Source organism: Galeopterus variegatus, unplaced genomic scaffold (genome assembly GCF_000696425.1).
Source record: "Galeopterus variegatus unplaced genomic scaffold, G_variegatus-3.0.2 Scaffold10492, whole genome shotgun sequence".
In the NCBI taxonomy this organism is placed as follows: domain Eukaryota; kingdom Metazoa; phylum Chordata; class Mammalia; order Dermoptera; family Cynocephalidae; genus Galeopterus; species Galeopterus variegatus.
In genome coordinates, this window is record NW_007736603.1 from 29,196 (window position 1) to 51,852 (window position 22,657).

Genomic DNA, 22,657 nt, shown 5'->3' on the forward strand with positions numbered 1-22,657 from the left:
AATATAGGAAAATAGTAAACTTTAGTGAAGATGAGACATTAGAGAGCATGCTTTTGATTTCAAACATTTTTACAAGCTGAGTTTACGGTGCCACTAAGAGACTTGTGGAAAGATATTCAACAGGCAGTTGGAAATCTGGGTCTGGATTTCAGGGTAAATACATAAACCTGGGAATCCCCACTGAAAGGCGATAACTAAAGTAATTTAATTAGGTAAATTTGGTCAAGGGCAGGTTAAAAAAAAAAAGCCTTAAAGCTAGACCACAGGAAAATAGTTACACTTACGGGACAAGTAGAATAAGAATAAACAAAGAAAGAAATTAGAAAGCAAACAGCAGAAAAACAAAAGGAAAATCAGGCAAGTGCAGTGAAAATGAAGCCAAAGGAAGAATGTCGAGAAGGAAGGGATGGTCTAATAGTGCCAACTTTATTAATAATAATTACAAGTCCTCACTTTCTTATTTGAAGTCATTGGGCCAATATGTGTTTCACAATTCACCACTTTTGAGTAAAAGGTAATATAAGTTACATGAACCTCATTAAGGAATACACTTAGCAAGATGTATTGCAGCACCCCAAAATTAACACATAGACATTTCTGCAATGAAATGAATTACGAATCACCTAAGAGAGATCCATCAATACTATAGTCTCTCAGTTTCATGTCAGGGCCAAACGAGTACAGTCAGCTCAAGTTTTGCTACCAAATAAATTGTGAAAAAGCTTTTGGTTTTCAGAGCATTTGTATCTCAAATCATGGTAAATGGACTGTGTTCCCATATTTAAAACTTCTTAAAACTTGAGAATAAATATTTATTTAAAGTATTTTCTTCTCTTAAAATCTTATTTTCAAACACTTCAAAACTAAATTTAATAAAATTAATACAGACACTTTTAACTGATTGTTATCAAACAATTAAGGACATACTGATAACAAAATAAAATACCAGTCAAAACAATGCTGAAAATATAATGAAATTTAAAGTGAAAAGAGTTTAAATATGAGTACAAAAACAAAATGTTGTTATTCTAAAGGAAACTAAACATATTGGAGAGATTTGATAAATATTTCTGTGAAATTTGATAGAAATATAACTAAAAGTTGGGAAAAACTGTAAAGATTGAGCATTTGCCACTAAGTTTTCTTTGCAAAAATCTAAGTACTTCTCCACAATTTCAGTTTCACAAGAACCTGAAACTGGAAATTGCGGATAATGCATTATTGAGTTTGGCTTATGAAGAAAGATAAAGCAGCACTGAATCAGCAAAATCACATTCAGAGTAAAGACCTTGTGCTGCTAATCAAAAGTGAATGAATATGCATTCAGAAATTTTAAGCTGAAATGAAATAATTAAGGTATGTGTTATGTTTATAATTCAGACCCTGCTTTAAATGATTTTTTATTAACTCACTGGTTATTGTCCTCAACTGTGTAACATTTGAGGGTCTCTCCTGCAGTATCTGAGAATTACCCTGATTTTAAGGTTTCTTAACACAACATTTATTCTAACAAACAAGCTGAATGCCACGTAAGCTAACTCTTTGTTTTCCCTTAAGGAAATAAACTTGCAACCCACTGCTCCACTTGTTTCAAAACTAGGTTTCCTCCCAGCAATAGAAGAATTGTAAGCCTGTCACTAGAAAAGAAGAAACCTCTTATAGAAAAAGCAGTTGGGGCAACAAAAGAAATAAGAAGTTTCAGAAAATTAAATAACAGTAAATTTTCATATTACTTATTTACACGATTAAATTCTAATAGCCTTCTCTTATAGAAAAAGCAGTTGGGGCAACAAAAGAAATAAGAAGTTTCGGAAAATTAAATAACAGTAAATTTTCATATTACTTATTTACACGATTAAATTCTAATAGCCTTGGCTTTTCTAATCATCATGAGCTTTGTAGGAGGTTTTGTCTGCTTAAATACTATGCTCTGAAACATCACCATAAAATAATTATTTACACATGACTGTGATTGTTGATATTTGTGTGTATCCCAAACCAAATTACCTACTCTAACTCAAAGTTTTGAACTATGATCAAGAGACTAATCTCTTACAAACGGTACAAACAATATTTCTTCTTCTCTCTCTGGTCTGCTGTTAGTGGAAGGAGTTAATTTCTCTGAAGGTCACCACTAAAGCAGCAGGCCTCAGAGAAATAAATCGTAACAATGGAAGGAAGAGGCAAACCCATTCAGCCACAGAGAGAACAAAATCAGAATTTGAAACCTATCATTGCAAAGAGCAGAATCTTCTCTGCACAGAAATCACATGAAGCTTAGTCATGGATTCTAAGCAAAAATAATGAACCACAACACTGCTTATACTCCAGAAAACTGGGAAGGGAAGCATTGCTTCTCTTCTATCCTTAGGTAAGCAGATAAAGAATGTGATCTTCTGAAAGACATCCTTTTTCAGGATGAGGCATATGAAAAAGAGGAACTACTTAGAAGGTGTAGGAACATATGTGTTTTTGGTGGTTTTGTGGCGCTACAGATACAATAACATGAAAATAATCCCCTGGGATTAATTTTGCAATGAAATGTCCATATTGTGAAATTCTCTTTAGGATAATTTAATACCCAGAAACTTGTAGAACTTTCTAAACCTGTAGTCAAAAAATGTTTACTGCCTAATTATCATTACTATATACTCTTTAATTATTATAGATTTTGATCTCTTACTTTTATTTTAGTCTCTCTTATGATTTTCATATGTCTCTTGACTTCTGAATAATGTAAGAGCTATGTATCCCAAAGGCATGTTTTCAGCTATAACAAAAAAAGGGATGTGATTAGCAATTACTATTTCATCACTATTCATCACCAGAATAAAAAGGAAACTGCCACTGTTGTATTTCCAGATAAAAATATTATTTGATTTTTCGCTCTTCTTTCTTGGAACTGAAATTCTAAGATATCTATGAATTTATAGAAAACAACTATAGAAAACCCTATTTTTCCTCATACCTGGCAAGCTTTTGCTATTATATCTGATGGTGTATCTTGTGAAAATGCTGGTCTCAGAGCAGCTCCCACCTAAAAAAATGAACACAGGATTTTATTTTTAAAAGATAACTAGTAAACATAAAGCCTCTTGTGACTTTGGAGATGAAAACACAAAACATACCTTTGTTCCTTTCCTTTTTATCACGTCTCCCTTTTCTCTTTTCAGTTACAATAAACTCCACCATACCATTTTTCTTTTGCTTTCCAGGAAGTTATCATTATCAAATCTATATGAGTGCTATTTCAAATAAGCAATTAATCTTGTTTCTTTTTCCTTTGTTTTTGTTTAATAGTAAATAGGATTTTCTGACAAAGTCAAATTACCAGAGATAACAAAAACTGCTATTTTGGAGTTTTGGGGTTTTTTTCCTGTCTGTATCTTTCTAAACATATTTCTCACAGTATTTACCTCATGGGTAAATTTCACATAACTGGTTCAATTTCATTAAATAACTGATTAGTAGTAAAAAGTCACACAATCACTAAAAGACCTCAGAGATCATTTCACCTGAAAAAGAGATGCTTTAAAAGGTTGCTCAAAAATATTAATTAATATATTGTTTTTATATTAATATGTTAAGAAATATGAGCTTTAGTTTTAAATAAGTCAACATCAGTCATGGATTCTTAGATTAGTAGATTTAATATGTATAAGCTGAATAAAGGAATTAGATGTAGTCACCTCCTAAACTGAGATTTCTTCCTTACAACACAGATCCAGTAAATAAGGCTTTTCAACAGTAGTTTAGAAATAGATCAAGAGTCTCTCTCGGTGACTAAAGACAGATGGCAACTAATCACAAAATGTTAGCTAGTTTTAGATCCTGTACTAGAGGAGAAAGAATACTTTAGAAGAGGTTATTGGGTCAAGTGATGAAACTGGAATATGAAAGACTATATAATAGTATATCAATGTTGAATTTGCTGAAATTGATAACTATTCTGTGGGTATATAAAACAATTTGTAATTCTTTTAGAACAGGGGTGGGCAGACTTTTTCTTGTCCTTTGGAAATACAGTCTAAAGTGTTCAAAGGTAAAAAATACACAATTCCGGGCAGACTTTTTCTGACTTTTTCTTGTCCTTTGGAAATACAGTCTAAAGTGTTCAAAGGTAAAAAATACACAATTCAAGGGCCAGCCCGTGGCTCACTTGGGAGAGTGTGGTGCTGAAAACACCAAGGCCACGGGTTTGGATCCCTATATAGGGATGGCCGGTTAGCTCACTTGGGAGAGTGTGGTGCTGACAACACCAAGTCAAGGGTTAAGATTCCCTTACTGGTCATCCTTATAAAAAAAAAAAAAAAAAAAGTACATGATCTAAATAATTTACTTTTAAATGGCTTAGGAAAAAATTGTGTGTGTGTGTGTGTACTGAGAGGGAGAGGGGGAGGGGTGAAAAGAGAGAATCTACGTTAAAGCAAATGAGGCAAAATTAACAATTGGCAGATATGAATAAAGAGTATAACATAGTTTTTTGTATTGTTCTTGCAACTATTCTGTAAATTTGAAATTATCTCTAAATACAAAAAATTTTGTAAAAGACCCTTGTTCTGGGTATTTGGGAGTAAACAATTGTACATATGTTTTCTATAGCCAGTTGGGCAAGAAGCTATAATTTCATCACCTGTACTTATGATGGAAAAACAGTGGATTGTACAATAATCATATTTTTCATTTTGTGCATGTTTGAGCACAGCTTTTAAATAAGGTATGGTGTATCGAGAGCCAAGATTATGGTATATTCACAGTAAAAAAAAAATTTGTTCTTTCTTTGATAACAATTTTTTTCTCCCTTCACATAACTCCTCACTACTAGGATTAGTTTACTGCACCTCATTTGAAGAACATAAGTAAAGATATAGAATCTCAGGAGAATCAAGTATATCTCTGCTTAGAATGAAATAAAAAAAATTTTTGAATGTATCTAATTCTTCCAGTAATACTTTTAACTGCTGTTATGAAGAGTTAATTTATCCTACAGTACAAGTATATCTCTGCTTAGAATGAAATAAAAAAAATTTTTGAACGTATCTAATTCTTCCAGTAATACTTTTAACTGCTGTTATGAAGAGTTAATTTATCCTACAGTATACAAAGGGCAATTGTTTTTTATTTCTAAAATGCTCATCAAGCCTTGGGCTTATAAAAATAATGGCAGCAAATCCACAACATTCTTTTGAATGTTCCTTTAATCTTTTAAATGGTCCGGTTAAATATCTAAACACAAAACTGCTAGGCTTTAATTTCTATTCTAGTTTTATCACTACTATGCTATCACAACTTAAAAATAGTGACAACAACTTGACACTATTATTTCTTCAACTGTGGGTTGACTGAAACTATGTAACAAACAATAGAAGTAAAGATATATACTCTATGTGAAAAAATAGATTGTAGTTCCAAATATATTCCTCCAGAGAGTACTGACTCCTTTAATGGTCCCATAAGAGCAATTATAAGTTTCTAGCTAAATAGAAAATCTCACATTAGCTTGATACTGCTCCAGGATCACATGACCTGGAAATTCTGGCTCAGGCACAGATGCAAACTTCTTGATAATATCTTCAAGTGCCTGGAGCCCAGCCATCCTCAGCTGGTTGCTATGATCAGTTGCAGCCATGAATGCCATGCGAATCAGGTCAGAGAGATGAAGGACCAAGAGGTCATCTAAAAATGAAAATAGAATGCAAAAAGGATAACTTTTCCAAAAATAAGTGTAACAAAATAAAAATATGAAATGAAATAAATTTCTGATAAAAGCACTAATGATCCACATATTTCATATTTAAAAATAACAACGATACTCTTTCAAGAAAAGTTCCATATCAATCTTTCAAGAATCTTTCGAGAACCTTTGTATGCTATTGTAACACAGAGGCCATTATAGGGTATGCAATGACATCTGAAGCAAAATATTTGAATAACACAATTTGTCCAAACGAATTTGTAAATTCTTTTATAACAGGGGTTGGCAAACTTTTTCTTTAAAGGACCAGATAGTAAACATTTTTGGTTTTGCATGCTATAAAACCACTATTGCAACTACTCAACTCTGCTGTTACTAACAGCAGCCACAGGTAACATGCATAGAAATAAGTGTGCTGTGCTTCAATAAAACTGTACTTGCAAAAACATAAAACTGTACTTGCAAAAACAGACTGTGGCTGAATTTAGACTTGCAGGCTGTTGTCTGCCAACCCCTACTTTAGAAAACTCAGATTTGTGTCAGGAAACTTAAATCCACGAAATGAAAAGAAAATGACTTTTATAAGAATAAGATGTGAAAAACGGAAATCTTTTTCCTTTTTGCCATAGAGTAAAAGGTTACAGTGAATCTGCCCTAACAAAGCTTAAAAGCAAGTCTCAGAAGAATTCAAATGATACCAAGTAATTTACCTCCCAGAAAAAAGTCGAACACTACTTAAAGAAATACAGCAAAATCCAACACTAACATCATAAAATTGCAACATCTGGTGCCTAATAAAAAATTACAAGGATGCAAAGAAGTAGAGAAATATGTTTCACAACAAAGAGAGAGAAAAAAAAATTAATGAATAGAAAAAGGTCCAGAAATGAAAGCAATAATAGAATTAGCAGACAGGGACCTATTATAAATAGGCTTCCTATGTTCAAGAAGGAAAAAGAAAGCATGAACATGATGAAGAGAGAAATGAAAGACAGAAAAAACCACAAAGGGAACTTTTAGAGATACAAAATATCTGAAATGAAAAATACACTGATAAGATTAACAGAGGCTGGATACTAATGATGAGTAAATTTAAAAGACATAGCAACAGAAATTATCTAAAGAATTTATCAAGCTCAAGGACTACAAAGTTCTTCAGGAGGGCTGCAAGACTCAAAATCTTTTTGAAGCAGTGGCTATTCTGTGGCTCAGCCTGATCCCCAAACAGCTCCTATTTGAATAAGTTTTCTGTTGTTGTTTTCAAGGTTACAAGATGTGTATCTTCAAATTTTTTCATTTGCCTACCTAAAATTCCAATTTTAGAATCTTTAGTTAAAAAAGAATATCTGTTACTTTGGGGGTGAGAAGCAAGGGGAAAGTGCAAAACATTTGGCTAGAAGCTCCAATGCTTCCTCACCCGAGGAAGGCAAAAACACGCCACCAACAAAAATGAGGTATTGAAATTAGTATATCAAAAAGATATCTGCACTCCCATGTTTACTGCAGCACTATTAACAATAGCCAAGATTTGGAATCAACCTAAGTGTCCATCTAGGGATGAATGGATAAAGAAAACATGGTATACATAAAGAATGGAATACTATTCAGCCATAAAAAGAACAAAATCCTGTCATGGATGAACCTAGAGGACATTATGTTAAGTGAAATAAGCCAGGCACAGAAAGACAAATACCACATGATCTCACTCACACATGGAATCTAAAAAAATTAATCTCACAGAAGCAGACAGTACAACGGTGGTTACCAATGACTGAAGAGTATAAGAGGGTGGGGTAGATGTTGGTCAAAAGATATACAATCACAGTCAGATAGGAGGAAAAAATTCAAGAGATCTATTGTATAGCATGGTGACTACAAGCAGTGACAATATATTATATTCTCGAACTTGCAAAGGTAGTAGATGTTAAGTGTTCTCACCTCAAAAATGATAACTATGTGATGTAAGGCATTTGTTAACTAACTAGATTTAACTACAGTCATACATCACTTAATGACAGAAATACATTCTCAGAAATGCAGTGTTAGATGATTTTTTTCGTTGTGCAAACATCATAGAGTGTACTTAAACAAACCTAGATGGTATAGCCTAAGTGTTAGATGATTTTTTTCGTTGTGCAAACATCATAGAGTGTACTTAAACAAACCTAGATGGTATAGCCTAAGTGTTAGATGATTTTTTTCGTTGTGCAAACATCATAGAGTGTACTTAAACAAACCTAGATGGTATAGCCTAAGTGTTAGATGATTTTTTTCGTTGTGCAAACATCATAGAGTGTACTTAAACCTAGATGGTATAGCCTACTACACACCTAGGCTATATGGTATAGCCATTGTTATCTTATGGGACCACCTTCATATACACAATCTGTCACTGACCAAAATGATGTTCATAACTCTATTCCATAAGTATGAGTATATATACTTCAAACATCATGTTGTACACAATAAATACATGCAATTTTACCTGTCGATTAAAACAATTTTTAAAAAAATTTTTTTAAACTTTACCAATCTGATAAGCAAAAAATAAAAATATGGTAATTTTTATGTTATGTGTATTTTACTGCTATAAAAAAAAGTTGAGAAAGAAAAAATGAGGTATAATAAACTACTGCCAAATTTTGTGAGAAAATTTTCAAGGCAGAAGGAACTGGATTAAAGTGAGCCTACTCATATTATGCTAATTTAAAAGTAAATAAATAAGCCAGACACAGAAAGAAAATACTGCATGTTTTCACTTATTTTTGGGAGCTAATAAAAATAAATAAATATAAAAGTAAAAAAAAAGACCTATTATTCTTCCTGCATTCTCTGTCACCTAGTTCACAAAGTTGAGGACCATATCAGTCTATCAAACCAAAAACCAGGCAATTGTCCCTGGAATGAGAGTTCTGCTTTCCCTAAAAACTGGCGTCCTGTTACTTCTCCACACATCTCTACCTCCAAACTTCCCCAAGTCAAGACCTCTGTTTTTTTTCTAAATTTAAGGACATGAACTCCTTAAAGGGTGGGAATGGGAAGGGGGACTGGGCAGAAACTCCAAAATGGGGAAAAAATTAGGGGGCTGGTAGAGCTTTTTCGTATTCTGGGAGTAGTAATTTCCTGCAGTTAAAGTACAGTAGACAGGAAGATATAGAGATGAGGATGATACAGGAAGTCTGAACAGCACATTTATATACTCTTTCATATATTCTGCCATGACTGTTCAGAATCAGAATGGCAGGCGGTAATACTAGAAAGCGTCCAGCAGAACAAAGCATGCCAGGCACTGGAATTTAGGTGGGGAACTGTACCAGCTCACCGTCCAGCTACAGATGTAAAGTACCCAGTAAACAAAGACAGAGAACATAGGCAATACACCCCCAAACACCAGCACACTATGAGCAAATTCTAAATATGAAGAGCATTCTTTTCTCTCAAGAATATGTAAACAAATAAGCCTATGGGGGGAAAAAAATACAACCAGGGAAAAGAAAGATTCTAAATATTCAGAGAAAGAGCTAACCTCTAAAAACAATTTTCTTTTCTTTCCCCCGACCCAGAATTATCCAATGAAAACAATTTTCTATAAAAACCAGAATAAGGCCGGCCTGGTGGAGCGCTGCTACAGTGCGCTGCTTGGCAGTGCGGTGGTGCTCCCGCCGAGGGTTCGGATCCCACGTACAGACCGACCGCTCACTGGCTGAGCGAGGAGCGGGGGCAACACCGAGGGTTGCGATCCATTGCCAGTCACGAAAAAAGACAAAAAGAAAAAAAAAAAACAGAATAAGATATAGGAGATCATTTGGCATCCTCAATAAATGCAAAAAATCATAGCTGCTATTAAATAAGAACAGAAAATCGTAAAGAGTGAAAAGGATATGATATAATGGAGATGGGAGAAATGCAGAAAAATTAAAAGAAAACTAAAAAGATAAAAGCAGATTTAAGATCCACTATGAAGGCAGGAAAGAGTAAAACACTATCAATGTATATATATATTAAAAAAAAGGTGAGGATCTCTGTGAATAAAGGTAAAAGGACAAGACACAAACAATGAGAAAAAAAAAAGTTAAGGAATACAAAAAAAGGAAAGCCAACCTAAGGATTTTCACTATTCCTTAAATATGGTATGCACACCTACGATTCCATGACTTAGCAAATTCTCTTACTCCAAAGATGTCCATACCATAAAACCTAGAACTTGTGAATATGTTACCTTACATAGCAAAAGGGCCTTTGCAGATGTGATTACGGTTATGGACCCTAAAACAGGATATTATCCTAAATTATTCAGATGGGTGCAGTCTAATCACATGAGCCTTAAACAGCAGAGCACCTTTCCTGGCTGCAGTCAGTGAGAGAGCTGTGACAACCGAAGAAGCATCACAGAGAACTTTAACATTGCTGGCTCTGAAGACAGAGAAACAGAGCCATGAGCCAAGGAATGCAGGTAGCATATAAAAGCTGAGAAAGAAAAGGAAATGGATTCCCCCTAGAGCCTCCAGAAAGGAACAGAGCCCTGCTGACACCTTGATTTCAGCTCGGTGAGACTCATGTTGGACTTCTGACCTAGAGAACTATAAGAAAAACTTGGGTTGTTTTAAACCAACGTTTGTGATCATTTGTTATAGCAGCAATAGAAAACTAATACAACCAGCCTCTTCTACCTGGAAAACTTGTTCTCTGCCTTTAGAACCCAGCTTCAAAATAACCTCTTCTGTGACGTCTTCCCTGGCTCTTCAGGAAATTAATACTATTTTTTTAAAGTTTGCCAAGTACTCTATCACACCACTATTGGGACACAGTATAATTATTTGACTGAAAAGTCTGTCTGTGTCTCCTAGACTAGAAGTTCTTCCAGGGAATGGCCTATGTTTTATTCTTCTTTGTATCCCCCATGTACAGAAGGAAAAGAATTCAGTAAATATTTGTTAAATAATGACATGAATAAAGACACTGTGTTCATGATGTATTGTGCTTTGTTGGTACCCTTATTCAGATTCACATTTATACATGGTGTACAACTGTTTTACTTTTGTTTGTTTTTAAAATATATTTGTGAGCTCTGCTGCTTCTTACACATAACAAAATAACCTTAAAAGCATTTTTAATTTATAGACTTTAATATTGTTAATACATATAGTTTGTCTTCAGATACTTAAAAAATGACAGGGTGATGAAGAGACAACAAAATACAGGATAGGGAGTCTGTTACTCTACCACCTCGCTCAGCTTCTCTGGGTCTCTTCAACTGCAAAATAAAGATATGCGACTGATTTCTTTGTAAATTCCCTGTAATATCTGATCCAGGGGATATGTGGTGTAAAAAGCTTATAAAAGATAAAAAGCAGTGAAGGTTTTCAGTAATAGACAATGTTCACTTTTTCGAAAATGCCTAACAGCATTTCTAAAATCTGACAGTCTGAAATCTGCCATGGAGTTCATGAATTCTGACATTCTCCACAGGTGGGGACTGCAAGCTCATTATATTCACACACCTTAGCATTTTGCCATATTTTTTACAGTAAAGTACTAAAACTAGAACAATGTACTGAGGAAACATAAGTACTGCCATTGTTATCCTTAAGGCAAATGATGAAGACAGATATATCTATTTATCTTCGGACCACCTTCTTCAACTTATCTTCCAAATAGGAATCATAAGATAGTATGGAGAGGGGACAGAAAACTAAGATAAAAGGCAAGAGAACTTACGATAAATGAAAGGCCAGTCTAAAGCATGTTACACAGCAGTAAAATATCTCAAACTTATAAAAATTCTTTGGGGAAACAAAGTACTGGTTTTAAATTTACTTGTAGGGTTTCGTAGTTTAGCAGAACGTGCCATAGCAAGATCAAAGTGAGCCTGGTCTGCATTCTCACATAAATTGATGATTCGACACAGGCAATCAGCAGCAAATACCCGAGTGGCCCAGCGAGGTGCCACAAAGGGCTTTGATTTGTCTTCTTCTCCTAGGGTGGTAAACATGGTATCATCGTCCATCTCATCCTTCTTTTCAGATTCTTCATCTTTTCCACTGCTTAAGGGAGTTGCAGTACTCATATCTATAACAAAAATAGAGACTATTATAACAACCTCACATGTAGGAAAATGATGCTGTAGAAATACCATTAATGTTAGATTTCCAGTTTTAAAAAAAGACAAAATTCTCATTGTCTGGAAAACAGTAAAACTGGCAACTTTTTTTTTTTTTTAAATAACCAAAAACCAAGGAAGGATAACATAAATTACTTTTATGTAAATTACACTTACATATTTCAATAGTTTTACATACTATGTTGTATTACAAAGTAACTTGGGATTTTTATATATGAAAATTTGGTTTGAACTTTCAAAAAATTTTTAAATACATTTTCAAAAAATATAGAAATTTCATTAGTTTGTAATATCATCTATCCTTCAACATTTTTATAGGAATTTATAGATTAAAAATTATAGTACTTTCAAACATTAGCTCAAATTTCTATATATGTATATTTATATATGAGGGTACTTCAAAAAGTTCATGGAAAAATTTGTATTGTCTTTTAAATCTATTTTTCCATGAACTTTTTGGATACACACACACACACACACACACACACCCATATCGATATATCAGAAGGAAAACAATTTTCATTCGGATACACACACACACACACACACACACACACACACACACCCATATCGATATATCAGAAGGAAAACAATTTTCATTATTTTAAGAACATATTTAAATACATACCACTAGAAGCTGCCAGGACATCTTTACAAAGCATTAGCCAATGGGAAAGTTTTTCTACTGCCAGGGATGAAAGCATATGTCCTAAAGTGTCATGAATATCAGAACATAATTTTCGATCTGTCTCTCGGTCTAGCATTCCAAAAAGAAGTCCCTCAAGACCAGTTTCTGTTATATTAACACCTTGGTGCCGAGAATGGATACCACTTCGAGAACCGACCCCAGGTGCAAAAGGACTGACATCTGAAAAGCAATTTTCACAAGTAAACTTGTATGGGATTTTGTTGTATGCTATAGGTAACAATTATGTTAAAGACGAAGTCTGAAATGTAAATTCACAATAGCAACAAAACCAGCTAGCTAGCTATATATACAATTTAACTATGACCTCTAGTTTACATGTATTTAGGATTAAAATTTCATCTGACAGTAGGAGTAAACCCTGATCTTTAAGATGAGATTATTCTGAGAATACTGTAAACAAATCTCTAGGGAATGTGCAATAAATATTTGATTCTAATAAAAAAAAAAGTGTGAGAAAGAGACATACTTCTAAATATATTTAACAAACTGAAAAAAATTGCTGTATTTGTTACAAGCACAAACTGAAATTTATTTGGTCTTATAGTTCAGATTTTTAAAAATCTAAAGCCAGAACACAAACATAAGTGGATTGTATTCTAAAAGTTCATTTTAAAATTGGAAAAATCCTTTCCAAATAATATACAATCAAAAAGTAATATTGTTATGAAATAGTGGTTAAATTTCTTGCTTCATCATATAATCTTTGCATTCTTATGTTTATATAAGAAGTACAACTGGCAACCTTAAGAATGAATACCACGAGGCTCTCTGAAGTCTAGAGCCCTCTGAACCCTGAAAGCAGTGAGATAGAAGGATGCAGGCTGAAAGGTAGCTTATTTTAGTTGAGTCTTTGCAAAGACAGAATAACAAGAGGTTTGCAGAAAATAGCCATAGTGAGTGAAATTCCAAGACAGTAGGAAAAGCCAAAAGAAAAGGTTCTCAGAAAAAAGAACAGCATTAGGAAGAGACACAGCAATATATAATGAATACTTTTCCATATCAGTAATTATACAGTGTAAATTTTATTCTGATTTCTCACTATTTAAGTATGTCAATTATAAGTTTTGTGTTTTGGTTATCATGAGGCTTACAAAAACATGTTATAGTTATAACAAATTATTTTAGACTAACAAAAACTTAACTTTGATATCTGAGAAAAAAAGAAAAACACAAAGCCAACTCTCAGTGAAAATATGGATGGCTACATTGCAAACCAATGAATTAAGAGAACACTGATTAACCACCAAGGACAAATTCCTAAAAGGGGACTGCTAGGTCAAAGGGTATGCACATTTTGAAAACTTTGGGAACATACTACCAAAAAACACTTACAACAAATCTGTATGACTTTACATTTCTACCAGCAGTATACAAAATTCTTCTTTTATTCACCTCTCTTCTAACACTGGTTATAATTATTATTATTAATCTTGATCAGTTTTATAGAAGAAAAATGCTATCTTATGATTGTAGTAACATAATTATTTAAACACTGGTAGTTAAAGATATTTCGTTTATTGGTATTTCTTCTTTGATAAAATACATTCAAGTGCTCTTGTGATTTTTTTGCAGGTACAGAAAAGAGTTAACATAGCAGGCCTGCGACTACCTTAGCAAAGGCCTAATTGCCAGGTTAGCCATTGGCTGGCACCTAGAAATTGGGTTTCTGGAGGTTTCCTACCATTCCCTGATAAAAGTGGCTCACTGTGCCTAAGCAGTGCTAAATATCTGCTTTCCTTTTGAGAGTGTGAACTTTTGGTACATGCTAGGTAGACCATGCCTATGGGACCAGCCTCCAGTAAAAACCCTGGGCACTAAGTTTCTAATACACTTCCCTGGTATACAACATTTCACACATATTGTCGCAACTCATTGCTGGGAATTAAGCACATCTGTGTGACTCCACAGGGAGAGGACTTTTGGAAGCTTGTGCTTTGTTTCCTCTGGACTTCACCATGTACCTTTTCCCTTTGCTTATTATTCTTTCATCACCATAAATCATATCCATTAGTATGCCTATATGCAGAGTCCTTCTAGCGAATCATCAAATCTGGGGGTAGTCTGAGGGACTCCCTACACACTCATTTGTAAAAGCCTTAAAAACATTAAAATATAAATATACACATTAACCAATAAAATTAATAAAATAAATAAATTTTGCAAATATTTTTCCCTGTCTTAGTTTGTCTTTCAATTTTGATTATGGTGACTGACATGTAGAAGTTTTAAAATTGTATATGTATTCTGTAATTACTTTTGGTGCTGTTTCCTCTCCAAAGAGCAACAATGTTTACTGTTAGAATTTTAAAATAAACTTATTTTATATCCTACAATACAGTATGTTTGTTAATACAGCCCTTATCATACTACACTAAAATTGAAGTTATTTTTGAATCTTGCTTCTCAGTATCCAAGCAGGTCACAGAAATTAGAAATCGCTTATAAGTAAAAATTTTTCTCTTAAAAGGGCAAATACCTCTGTCAACTGAACTCTTAAAAAGTTTCCAAACCACCTATCCCTAGAAATCAGAAGACCAGCTATGAATTCAAGTTATACTTAAAACCCTCCAAAGAACAAAGCAAAGATCAACCTTTTGCTACCAAAATATCTACTGACATTTCATAGCTTTTTTTTTTTTTTTTTGGCAGCTGGCTGGTATGGGGAGACATTTCATAGTTTTACTGGCTACTTTGGCCTTATCTTCTAAGAGAAAAAAATTATATCAGAAAAGATTAACTATTCTTCATAAGCTGAAACCTTTCAAGTGCCCCTAAAATATATCATTTCTCTTTTCAGTAGTTTACTAGTGATACAGGGCAATATTCTTAGAGTTATTTGTCCTTTATATAGCTAAAACATCCTCAAGGTATGGCAGAAGTATTCTGATATTAAATGCTATTCATTTTTTTAAGCTGAAAAAGTTTTTAAAAGGTAAAAATGCAAAATAACCAAGAAAACTACACTGAAATTTTTAAAGTGATAATGGTTCTATTTAAAATAATAGGAAACTTGACCGCATTTCAACACAAAAATGCTATTTAATAAATAATACTCATTCGAAATGTAGAAGTATTTAAACAAAAAAGAATATTGATCAATATAATAACTTACTGGCACCACTGCTCTCTTTGTCTCCTGAACTTTTTGCTAGGCTCATGGCATATTCACACACTTCAGCTGCTTCTCTTTGTGCAAGTTGCCGGAGACATGCCACAGCTGCCCGTCGAAGTAACAAATGGGAACTACATAAGTGAACCTGTAAAGCATAACAAGTTAGGCAAATTTTTTTAAAAAGTTATAATACTTTAATCTCACTAGCCTAATAAATATATATTAAAACCTTACTTATGATGAAGCTCTTCATTTAAAAACCTCAGTTGTTTAAAATATAGTCAAATGATGGCCCTTTGGCAAAATAATAATGCCAACAAAATATACAAAAAATATGTTAGTAGCCAAAATAGCTGCCCCAAGATCTGTGCACTAAAACTCATACAATATACTTAGATGAAAATCCAGAAGGATGTTTTGCACTTCTTATTTTACACACGGTCCTACTAAAACCTGACAGATTTTTATCAACAAAATGTTTTATTTACTTCCCTTCCTAAAAATAAAGACATTTTGGAACTTTCAAATACCCCATGATTAGAACGCTTAAATGTGGTCATATCAAATGGGAAGAACAAATGTCTCAGTCTCTTGGAATTTCTGCCTTTTTATCCGTACGATGGGAACAATGTCTACCTGCCTATTATACAGCTGCCATAGAATCAAGTGTAGTAGAATACCATAGAAATTTAATTTAATAACCATTACAGAGAATTGTAGCTAAAAGATTACACTCATCAAATTTTGACTAGCAGAGCTAAAGTGAAAAATAAAACACTTTCCAGTTTACAAAGTGTTTTTAAAAACTCCATTTCAGTGATTCTGAGGTGTACTTTTCCTTTTAACATCTATGATTATAGAGATGCAAAGTACAACTGATGGTATCTTATGGTTCCTGTATTTATCGAAAAGATGATCCTTTCCACACTGAACTGTAGTGGTATCACAGTCATACATATATAACCGTATATGTGTGAATCCAGTTCTGGACATTCTATTGTGTTCCATTTATCTACTTGTCTACACTTGCCATACCACCCTTTCTTTCTTACTGTAGCTGATGGTAATTAAGCTGATAGTACGTATACAGTAAATACTCCCACTCATTGGTCTTTAAAAGCCCTTTGCGTTTGCACATAAAGTTTTTGTCAATTTTTCCAAAAACACCATTCCTCTACTCCTTTTGGCTTCTGTGAACAACACAACCTCTATTTTTCCTTTAATCTCTTCATATTTTTTGCTGACTCCTTTTCTTTTCTAAATTTTAATCTCTCTCCAGTGATCTCAGCTACTCCTATATCTTTATTTGCCATCTAAATGTTTATGCCTCTAAATTTACCTCTCTTTTCTGAGCTTCAGACCCATGTGACTAAATATTCACAAATGTAAAACTTCTCCTCCAGTGTTACCAACCTCAGGCAATTACATTACTATGCTCAAGTCAAAAACCTGGGCCACATTCTTTCCACTTTTCCCTCAAAAAATTCTGTTAATCCTTCCTCCTAAATATCACTCAAATCCATCTATTTTTCTCCATTCCTACTGCTACAACTTAGAGCAAATCATTATCTTCCTCCTCCTAGAACACTATAATTCTTACCCTGCAGAGTCCATTCTTCATGATAATAGCAAGAATGAAATGTAAGAAGTGCAAATCTGATAATATTATTCCCCTGTGGAATACCTTCTAATGGCTTCCTATTGCTTGTAGAATTAAGTCCAAAGTTTTAATATACCTAGGAAGTCTGCACTGATCTGTCACCTGGCTGTCTAGCCTCATCTTGTGTCGCTCTATCATGCACTCCCCTGTGGAATACCTTCTAATGGCTTCCTATTGCTTGTAGAATTAAGTCCAAAGTTTTAATATACCTGGGAAGTCTGCACTGATCTGTCACCTGGCTGTCTAGCCTCATCTTGTGTCGCTCTATCATGCATCTCTCTCTTCTCTCTCAGCCTTAACCACACTAAGTGGTTCCTTAAATGTATCACATTTTTTCCCATTTGAGGGCCTTCCACATATTTCTCCCTCTAACTAAAAACAGATGATATCTATTCCAATATCATGCCCCTCTGCAAACTAACTCCTATTTATCCTGCAAATCACACCTTAAATATCATTTTTTTGGAAAAGCTTTTCTAAATGCCTGCCCATTTGAGGGCCTTCCACATATTTCTCCCTCTAACTAAAAACAGATGATATCTATTCCAATATCATGCCCCTCTGCAAACTAACTCGTATTTATCCTGCAAATCACACCTTAAATATCATTTTTTTGGAAAAGCTTTTCTAAATGCCTGGATTCTGATAGGTCCCCCTTATGCTCTCCTACAGCCCTTTCTAGCACTTATTTGTAAATGACTATTGTCCATTTTCCCTTGTAAACCATGAACTTCACTATGAGAGAAGCTTAATCTTGTCTCATCTACAAATGTATCTCCAGTAATTTGCATGGTATTTGATGTATACATAGCAGGCTATCAGTAAATATTTGCTGAATGAATAAATTAACGACTGTAATGATAACAACAGATCCTTAGAATTTATCAGTCAAGCTTTAGAGAATAGAATTCTGAGCAGGAAAGACTAAAACCGTGATGCATTCTTAGCCAAGAAATAAACAGTTCATCAAAATATTTCTTAAAAGGTAAAAGAGAAAACTAGTAAATTAAATAAATAGTCATAAAACAACTATTGAAAATGAAACTCTAGAATTTACAATCCAGGAAACGTACATTTTTTGTTTTGGCCCATTTTGATCTTTTGAGAAAGAAATTTAGAGCCTCCCTAAATAAATCAATGAATAAAATGCTTTAAACTTACACAAAGGCTAGGAACAAGACTAGATAGATTGACATGTCGTGGTGCAAACATGTGAAGCTGCTGAAGGCAAGATATAGCAGCTGCCTGAACGAGAGAATCCGAATGGTCCTGGGTTATTGCACAACCCACCAAACAAGAGGAACGAATTGTAGAAATTGTTGCTCCATTGCCTAGTTGCAAAATTTTAAAAAATGTAAAATACAATTATTTTAATATTCATAGAAAACTAAATAACCCCTCCCTCCAATTATTATTCTGTTTTGAAAACAAAGTTTGCAAAGTCCATAGTAATGATTTCAAAACACAATTGTATTTGGACGATAATAATGCATCTCTCAGGTCTAGCTAGATTTGTATTTATTCCCTAATAAACTATACTGCCTTTTATAACCATCATTGTTTTACTTGAAAGAGCCAGAAGATTTCTCTTCCTCTGTTCTCTATTAAACCAATATTATCACTTTTGTTATACAATAACTTCAAACCCTGTTTTCCTAATAAGATTAATGGCAATTAATAGAGATAATTAGGAAAAATAAATTGTAATATGATATAGTGTCTATAAAATAATTTCATAATTGCCAAATATAAGTGACTTAAAATTTCTTACTAATGTAATATAATGTGTTTTTATGTACATACACAGACCAAACAAGGAAATCATAGAACCATATAAGACTTAATTCTAGTTTTATATGCATTTCCTTACTATTATCACTTCAGAAAACATTTGGTATACACCTATACCTAATCAAAGGCGCATATTTATTCTCTTTAAATCTCTGTGACATTCACAGGAAGAAATAATTCTCCTCACTTTCCCAAAGAGGACACTGGGTCCAAGAAAGAGCCATGTCTAAATCACATATTTTTCAATTCTTAGCATTCTTCCTCAAGATAATTTTTTTCCTCTTCTTTCTTTTTTTCAATTATCTGTCCAAATGAAGGCAATAAAGCATAGGGATTAAAAGTGTAAGAAAAGAAAACTGATCTGGGCCTCACCTCTGAATCCGACCACTCTCTACTTATATATATACATAAAACCCTGGAAAAGCTCTAACCTCTCTCAGCATCAGTGTTTCATCTGTAAAATGGAGATAATATCTATCTCTGGATTGTTATCAGAATTAAATGAGAAAATGTATTAACAAGTTTGACCCACTGAAAGCATTTAATAAATGATAGAAGGAAAAGAAGAGAACTGTGAAAGTGGTTTAGATATTCAGGATATATCCACAATAATTTGCTGACTTGAGTGCTTTGTTTAGCCATTAGTAGAATTAGTTCAGTAGAATTAAGAGGTAAGAACATAGGCTTTAGGATCATAAACGTACCACTCATTAACTATATAACTCTAGTCAAGTAAGCTTTTATCTGAGCTTATTTCCTCAAGAAAAATTAGATAATATTATCTACCTTATGGCAGCAGTTTTTCTTTTTTTTTTTCCTTTTTTTTGTCTTTTTTCGTGACCGGAAACGGATCACAACCCTCAGTGTCGCGCCCGTACCGGACCGGGACCAGCAACGGGATCGCAACCCTCAGTGTTGCACCCGCACCTCGCTCAGCTAGTGAGCGGCTGGTCTCTATGTGGGATCCGAACCCTCGGCGGGAGCATCGCCACACTCCCAAGCGGCGCACTGTAGCAGTGCGCCACCGGGCCGGCCCCGGCAGCAGTTTTTCTAACTATGTTCCTGATCCTTAGAGTTCAAAATAAATGAAGCAAGAGTACATGAAGATAAGCAAATGGCACTCCAGGCCAAAGAAACGCCATTTTTATCATTATTTTCATGGGGCTCCAAGAAAATTTCATTTAGAAATGTTTTTCCTGGGCCAAGCCCGTGGTGCACTCGGGAGAGTGTGGCGCTGGGAGCGCAGCAGCGTTCCCACCGCGGGTTCGGATCCCATATAGGGATGACTGGTGCGCTCACAGCGCTCACTGGCTGAGCGCGGTGCGGCTGGTCTCAAAAAGGACAAAAAAAAAAAAGGAATGTTTTCCTGCTCAAAACTTCAAAAAACACTGTCACATCACAGGTTTGTTGTAGGGATTAAATAAAATAGCACATATAAAAAGCTGACTTCCAGGCCTTTGGAAAATCACAAGTATTCAGTACACGGTAATTATTATTGTTAAGATTTCTTCAAGCAATATGATGTTGACATTCAGGAAATCAAAAGATAGTAATCATCTGTCTGGTTTCTTTAAGATAAATTTACTTACCTTGTAGTTCAGGGCCAACAGTGGTTATTATAGCACCCAAGCATCTACCCAAACACTGATGAACTTCTGTATGTGAAGGTGGAACTGTCAACAGCAACGTAAGAACTAGAGACAATGTTGGTTCTACATATCCACGATACATTGGGCCACTAGAATCCACTATCAAGGCAAGTGAATGAAGAGACCAAGTCTAGAATAAAATACAATTTTATTTTAGTTGTAAAGAATTATAGAGTATACTAAATTAGGTACACTGAATTGCTACATGCATATATTCTTAATATTTTCAGACACTTCAATATGACGTGGCAAATCAAGACTGTAGGATATCTTCACACACACACTCTTGATCTTCACTGAAGTTATATTTATTTATGTAGAAAACGTTTAAGGAGAAACAATGGAAAAAAAAAATTCAAGGAGTACATTTGATTAAACCAGTGACCCAGGGTCTTGGTCAGGGTGTTAGAGGAAGAGAGAGAAAGGACAGTTATAATAATAAAAAAAAAAACTTGATCAATCTAACAAATGTAAGGAAATACAAAAAAAGGGAAACAAGTACAAAGAATAAAAAAATAATTAAAAGGAAATATATTTGAAGAAATGTATGTGAATGGGTTAAATACCCAGAATAAGAAAGACTTAAAGATTAGGTTGAAAAACAAAATCCTGTTATGTGCTATTACAGATAAGACTCATAAAACAGAAAGACAGAGAAAGACCCTACTAATATATTTTTTCTAACAACTTATCAGAGTCACTATTATTTTATAGAGCAAGTAACTTTCCTAAAAATATTATTTTTAAATCTCATAATAAAAAAACCAATAATATTATACCTGGACTTCAGGAGATGTTCCATCTTGTGCTAGAGCCAGTAAAATGCTGACACTGGTCTTCAGATGTTGTCCTGAGCCTATACCACCAACATAACGATGCAAACAACCAAGAGCCAATGAATGACCCGTCCTAGATACAACATCTCGAGCTGATTTCAACCTGAAAAAAAGGTTATGCTTCAGGGACTGATTTTTCTATTTCTCTATGGTAAAAACAATCTTATGAGTCATACAAAAAAAGATTTACTCTGGAAATCAGAAATTGATATTTTCTCCTATTAAAAAAGTCTTATTTTTCTGCTTCTTTGTGTGTCTGGTAATTTTTAATTGGATACTGGATACTATAAATTTTATCATGTTGGGTGCTACCTTTATGGTATTCCTTTAAATTCTGTTGGGTTTTGTTCTGGGATATAGTTAAGCTGCTTGGAATCAGTTTGACTACTTCGAGTCTTGCTTTTAAGCTTTACTTTTTTTAGGGTGAGTTAATGTTGCTCCCACTACTAAGGCAATATCGTTCTGAGAACCACACCTCAGCAGGTCTTTCCACTCTGAATGGTGGGAACACCAGCTATTCTCAGCCTTGTGTGAGTTCTAGGGATTATTTCACCTAATTCTTTCTGGTGGGTCCTTCTCTGGTATTGGGTTGATTCCTTGCACTCATGCACTGTCAGTATTCTGCCAAAGACTTTAGATAACCCCTCTCTCTGCTCATAGCTCTCTCTCTCTGGGCAGCCCTCTCTTCTCTGGTATTCTACCCCACACATTCTAGCTACCTTGGCCTCCCCAAATTCCAAACTGTGTCTCCTCAACTCAGGTTTGGGTTTCCTATTCCTGCATTTCAGTTTGGAAACTCTAAGCAGTAATCTAGAACTGTAGTGTTCTCCTTGTTTGTTTCCCATTTCTCAGGGATCACTGTCCTGGTGCTGGCTGTTGTCCAATGTCTGAAAACTACTGTTTCATTTATTTCATCTGGTTGTCTAGCTTTTTAAGAAAGGAGAGTAAATCCATTTCCTGTTATTCCATCATGAATGGAAGTGAAAGTCCTCTATATTTTTTAATGTTTATTTGAAAGAATAGATTTCATCATTTTTTTTTTCCTTTTTGTCTTTTTCCGTGTCCGGCAACAGATCGCAACCCT

At 34.2% G+C, this 22,657-nt stretch overlaps 1 protein-coding gene across 1 annotated transcript in view; it reads right to left on the reverse strand.

The window, feature by feature from the left end:
• The window catches only part of LOC103610026 (HEAT repeat-containing protein 5B), a gene marked incomplete at both ends in the record, with an annotated part of 56,985 nt that overhangs the window by 23,916 nt on the left and 10,412 nt on the right, over nt 1-22,657 (reverse strand). The window contains 8 exons of the mRNA XM_008594264.1: nt 2,969-3,037; nt 5,495-5,676; nt 11,513-11,764; nt 12,445-12,684; nt 15,638-15,782; nt 18,459-18,628; nt 20,678-20,867; nt 21,517-21,676. Coding sequence (XP_008592486.1) covers nt 2,969-3,037; nt 5,495-5,676; nt 11,513-11,764; nt 12,445-12,684; nt 15,638-15,782; nt 18,459-18,628; nt 20,678-20,867; nt 21,517-21,676 — 1,408 coding nt within the window. The remainder of the gene's footprint in view (nt 1-2,968; nt 3,038-5,494; nt 5,677-11,512; nt 11,765-12,444; nt 12,685-15,637; nt 15,783-18,458; nt 18,629-20,677; nt 20,868-21,516; nt 21,677-22,657) is intronic.